Here is a 6,000-nt window from a genome sequence, read left to right as displayed (position 1 = left end):
GTCCAGTTTACCCAACTCTTTCCTAAAGTGTGGTGCCCAGAGTTGGACATGGTACTCTAGACTGAGATCACCACAGTACTGAATACAGTTGGACAATTACCTCCCATGTTCAAATTTAACCACGATCTCATTAATCCATCTCAATGATATTTGCTTTTTATGAAACTGCATTATACTCATATATATTCAGTGTGTGATCTGCTATAACCTCCAGACTGTTTTCAGCAGTATGAGTGCCTGGCCAGTTATTCCCCATTTTGTAGATGTATCTCTGATTTTTCCTGCTGAAGAGCAATACTTTGTACTTGTCTTTATTGAATTTCATCTTGTGGCTTTCAGATCAATTCTCCTATTGTATAGTTTGTTCTGAATTCTAACCCCGTCTTTCAAAATGCTTGCAAGCCTTCCCAGCTTGGAGTTATCCACAAATTTTATGTCTACTCTCTGCTCCATCATCCAAGTCATAAATGAAAATACTGACGAGTACCAGAGCCAGGATGATGTGCGGAGATATGCCTGCCCAGTTTGAGAGCAAACCACTGATGATTACTTCTTGAGAATAGGCTTTCAGTCAGTTTTGCACCTACTCTATATTAATTTCATCTGGACAACCTCTCTGTAGTTTGCTTATGAGACTGTCATGTAGAACTGTGGCAAAGGCCTTATGATAATCAAAATATAGCTACTGTCTTCCCCTATCCACTAGGCCAGTAACCTGTCAAAGAAGGAAATTGCTTTGGTGTAATTTGTTCTTGACAAATCCATGCTGGCTATTCCTTATACCCTTATTTTCCTCTAGGCCCTTAAAAACTGATTATTTAATAACTTGTTCCAGAATGTTTCCTGGTATCAAAGTTAGGCTGGCTGTCTATAATTCCCTGGCTCCTCTTTGAGAAGCAAAATTAGAGCAGCTTGAAATCAGTTGTAGGAATCTTCTACTGAGGACACAGTGTTATAAAAATAAGGTGTTTTATTCTACTGTGTAGCTTCTGGGGTGTTAATTGTTTCAAACATGTAGGACGAAGCCTTTGGGCAAATCCTTACCTGGTGTAAATTGTCATAACTATTGTCTTTAATGGATCTAGGACAATTTATAATAACTGAGGATCTGCTTCATAATACCTAGGGTAACTTGCTGAGGGCATAGCAAACAATATACTTACTATTGCATTTCAAGATGACTTTCACAGGATTAAAAATGGACTTGTACGTGTCCTTTGATTAGGGACAAAATAGACCTTGAAAGGTTGCTTAACTCCTTTGCTCACTCACTTTTTTTCTGCTTTTTAACCTTTAAAGTATCAGGAATGTAAAGTTAAATAATTAACAAACCAGTTTTGAACCACCCTCTGTTCCCTTTGCTATTCATTTTCCCTGGTTCCTTTCTTATCAAATTTGATGTCACCATTTCAGTAGGTCTCTAATATTTGTGGAGTATTCTGGCCTAGCCCAGACCTCAGTTTCCAATAACGCTATAATGACTATAGTCCTAGTTCTGTGAAGTTATCAACAGTAGTTGATTTATACAAAGAAGGTAAAACATTTGCAATGCCTTTTTGTCATGATGACTCAAGTCGTTCATCCAACTGGTCCTTTACCATAGGACTCGTCTATTGTACAATATAACTTCAGTAAGACTTTGGGTTAAAGAAACAATTCAAAACATATGAAATATAAAACAATAATTTATTTACTTGTTAATGTTCATAACTAATGATTTCATGGAACTGCTTTTATAATTCAGTACATTCAAATCTACAAAGCAAAACAGTTACTACAATGGGCATTTCAAATTACACAAACTCTTTTGTGTAAACAACTTAGCTGTACATGCACATTCTTTCAACAGGTTGCAATATTTGCAAACATGCTTTAAAATCCTTTAAGCTGCAGTATAGTGTACCTTGCCTCAGGCCTTTCAGCTGAAACCTATATATTTCCTTTAGATACCTTTAAAAAGAAAAATGTTTAAATGCTGATCATAACTCTAAAGCCTGCTGGTATGATAAATGTTAAATATTACAGGAGAATGACTATCAGGAGTTCAATACTTTTGCAATTAACCTTGAGCTAAATGTTGATAAACAGCGGTGTGGGCAGAGTGCACCACAGCAAAGTAATATCACAAAATATGCTTTCATAAAAATACATATTTGCTGTTGCTTTTGTGTTTTTAGGCACAGAAAAGCATGTGTAACTTTTTATATGAATACAGGTTCGATGAATTATGTGCTTAAGTATGGTTAATATGTTTTCCGATATTTAAACACTTCAGGTAAAAGGTAATGAATAAAAAAGTACACTTGGTATTCCAAAAAGTTGTGTTAATATTGCCTTCAAAGGGGATGGGCAGACTCTGCCTTCACTTTCCAATAGTATGTTGGCACCCAAAGTTGTAGAATTCAATACTTTAATTATAAAGTTGATGACTGTATCTTATATACAAAAAAACTTGCCACATTGAACGAGGCAGGGATTTCTACCCCAATGGTAGCGTTTTATGTACATAATTCAGCAATGGCAATTATACAGTAGTTACTGACAGGAAAGAATTATACACCCTTGTGCCATCGGGGGACTTTGTGCCGTGGGTTAAGAGTTCTTGGATTGTCATCCAGTTGTCAAAGATTTTTTTATTCCTTTTCTTCATCATTTTTTTGTGGCTCAGTTCAATGATGTTCATCTCTTTCTTTTCGTCTACACCTTGCTGTTCCTTTAAACAATCCAACCTGCTCTGCATCATAAATTCACGCCGCCTCCTCTGCTCCTTCGCTTTCACCAAATGCTGCTTTCGTTCCTCCTTGCTCCAGTAGCGACCCATCTTCATCTCACTTATCGCGTCGTCGTCAGTCGTCATACCACTGCGCTCTTCCTTAATCTTGATGGCACGTTCTCTCAGCAGCCTGTCCCTGACTGGCCTCTTGGTGATGTAGCGAGTTCCATCACTCCGGACCTTGACTTTCCATTCCATCCTGGGCTCACCCTGGCTCGACGAATTGAAGTCTTTGCACATGCTCACTAGGCTCATTTGGCTCTGTGCGTATTCCACAGCTGATTTCTGTTGGATCAGCTGCATGTAGCTCTGATAGTGCTGAGCGTGGGCTGGGATATGAGCGTGTTTATAGGGAGAGTGATGATACGGAGAGAGGTAGGAGCCAGTCAGTTTCTGAGCTGGGCTTTTGCTTCCATCACTGGCTTTTCTCTCTTTGCCATCTAGCTGCTTGCCAAGGTCCGGCTCTTTAGGTGATGAGAGAGATTTAGCAGAGCTGGATTCGTGACTTTCTGAGCCAGGCAGCAGATTCTTCTGGGAGGCGTTATATGCCACTGCCCCCTCGCTACCTTGACCGCTGAGGCTTTCCATCGTTCTCCGCAGGGAATTGTCAGGAGAAATCTGCAGGGTGAGGGGTGTGCTCCGACAGCTCTCACCAGTATTATAGGCACTCGAGCTGTCCTTGTCAGATTTCTCTGGCAGTTCTGTAATGTCGGAGAGCTCATGCCTGCGCGCATCAATGCTTGTGTTGTAGTTACGGAACCCACTGTTGTGGAGCATCCAGGGCTCCCGGTATTGATCCTTCAGCTGTTGCATTTTGTGAGCTCTGACGATATTCAGACATTCTAGCTCAATGTTCCGCAGCTCCTCGTTCAGCATCTCCAACTCCCTATCAACGCTTTCATGGTCACTCTTACTCATATCCAGTGTACTGTTATGATAATAGAGACTGTATGGATTGGAAGATTTGACTTGGCACTTCAGCTCCAGCAGTTCACGGAATCTCTCGCACTCATCCACCGGGATGCTGAGGAAGTCTGTGTCTGTGCCATCAGCAGATATAAATGACTCATTGCTGAATGGCATGTCACCACTTCTTAGGGTGTCATGACCGTACATCAGCTTCTTCTGGCTTCCCAGAGTGTTGGAGGCAGTGGTGTGGTCATCGGCATTGTTCTCCTGCTCGGAGCTTTCATCGTTCCGTGTGCTCTCATCTGTGCGTCCCACCCCGCTGTCTTTTTCGTGCTGGTTAGATAAAATAGTGGCAGTATCTGTTGTGCCCCCATCTTCTTCGTGCTTCTTCTAGGATCAAAAATTAAAATATATAAATGTAAACACTGAAGATAAACTATTTGCAAGTTTAAATGATAAAAGTCCTGATGCATTCTAAGTTTTCTGAATCTGTCAGTCACTGCATGGTCCTTTATTACCCAGTGGCCATGTCTACACTAGCCCCAAACTTCGAAATGGCCATGTAAATGGCCATTTCGAAGTTTACTAATGAAGCGCTGAAATAAATATTCAGCACCTCATTAGCATGTGAGCAGCCGCAGCACTTCGAAATTGACGTGGCTCGCCACCACGCGGCTTGTCCCGACGGGGCTCCTTTTCGAAAGGACCCCACCTACTTCAAAGTCCCCTTATTCCCATCTGCTCACAGGAATAAGAGGACTTCGAAGTAGGTGGGGTCCTTTCGAAAAGGAGCCCGGTCGGGACAAGCCACGCGGCGGTGAGCTGCATCAATTTCGAAGTCCTCTTATTCCTGTGAGCAGATGGGAATAAGGGGACTTTGAAGTAGGTGGGGTCCTTTCGAAAAGGAGCCCGGTCGGGACAAGCCACGCGGCGGTGAGCCGCATCAATTTCGAAGTGCTGCGGCCGCCCGCATGCTAATGAGGTGCTGAATATGTATTTCTGTGCTTCATTAGTATACTTCGAAATGGCCATTTACATGGTCATTTTGAAGTTTGGGGCTAGTGTAGGCATAGCCAGTGAGTTTAGGAAACCTTCCCAGAAGCTGGATTTTCAGTGGAGCTTGGGCAGAATTTCAGTTGTGCAACCTCTATGCTAGGGGCTAGATTGCCAAAAGATCCTCAATCTCAGTCAGTTGCTGAAATTAGGACCAAATTTTAAATGTCGCTCTTCATTTAGCAGTTCCCACTGTGAGGCTTATGAGCCAACAATGTGCTATGCTCTTTTTCAGAACTTGATTTCTTATTTCTGGGGCTGAAATAGGAGCAGAACTTTCTTGAAAATCCTGTACCAAGTGTAGATAATGAACTGGTGTTGAATATTCTGGCCTGGAATTGCAGAATTATATGTGAATTAGCATAATTGCAAATGCATTCTAAATATGTAGGTCAGAGAAGTAAGATGGTGTTGTGGTTAAATTCTAGGCTGAGACCCGGGAGATCTGGATTAAATTTTTGGCTCTGCCACATACTTTTTGTGTGACTTGGGGTAAGTCACTTGTTCTCTGCCTCACTTCCCCATCTGTAAAGAAATACTCCCCTTTCCCCACCTTTTTGCCTCTACAGTGCACTAAGATTGTAAGCACATCAGGGAATAGATTGTTTTGTACTACAGGTAAGTACAATGAATAGCACTATAGGCAGAAGGGTCTAGGTACTACTGTGATAATATCTCTGACATTCTCTGTCCACTTCACACCCAAGTGTGTTAAACCTGACTTAAAATTCAAACACCCAGAATTTTCTTTCCAGAACAGATTTATGTTTATTATTTTGCCTCCAGTCCATCTTGCTAGCTATAATGTAGCTATTTCTATTCACCTCAGTGATGATGACCAGAATGCTGGATTCCTATGGAAAAGGCTACTGAAATAGGCAGTAGCAGACCTGAAAATTTACGTTATTTAGCAGAAGTCTTCTCTGCAGTTTACAGATATAGTCCTGCAATGTGTCTGCATCACGCAGAGCCCCTTTTTGCTTCAGTTGTCCTTAAAGCTACTGGTTAGTTCGTTCAGTCGAGTTCAGTATCTGTGCATGAAGGGCAGTGTGACGTTTTGACAACGCTGCACAACGGAGTGGTGTTACCTGCTGAAGCATGCTGGCAGTAAACTGCATTGCCTGGTGGTGCTGTTCCTCTAGCATGTCCATGTGTAAGTCATCCAGAAAATCATTTCTGTCATCATCCAGCCATCCTTCATCCAGCTACATGAAAAGGAATAAATAAAAAAAACCCACCCAGCAAGTGCTGTCATAAGGGTGAAA

The 6,000-nt window shown here is 41.7% G+C and overlaps 1 protein-coding gene across 2 annotated transcripts in view; it reads right to left on the bottom strand.

Moving 5' to 3' along the window:
• Positions 1-1,655: 1,655 nt before the first annotated feature.
• PDZRN3 (PDZ domain containing ring finger 3) overlaps positions 1,656-6,000 on the bottom strand; it is a 225,070-nt gene continuing 220,725 nt past the window's right edge. The window contains exons 9-10 of one of the 2 annotated variants that reach the window (XM_075005353.1): positions 5,824-5,940; positions 1,656-4,072 (exon numbers count right to left, since the gene is read on the bottom strand). In XM_075005353.1, coding sequence (XP_074861454.1) covers positions 2,525-4,072; positions 5,824-5,940 — 1,665 coding nt within the window. In that variant the 3' untranslated portion in view covers positions 1,656-2,524. The remainder of the gene's footprint in view (positions 4,073-5,823; positions 5,941-6,000) is intronic. The other variant, XM_075005354.1, reaches the window with a different exon arrangement.

The sequence above is a fragment of the Carettochelys insculpta genome, chromosome 11, assembly GCF_033958435.1.
Source record: "Carettochelys insculpta isolate YL-2023 chromosome 11, ASM3395843v1, whole genome shotgun sequence".
In the NCBI taxonomy this organism is placed as follows: domain Eukaryota; kingdom Metazoa; phylum Chordata; order Testudines; family Carettochelyidae; genus Carettochelys; species Carettochelys insculpta.
This window is presented reverse-complemented; position numbering and strand designations above follow the sequence as displayed.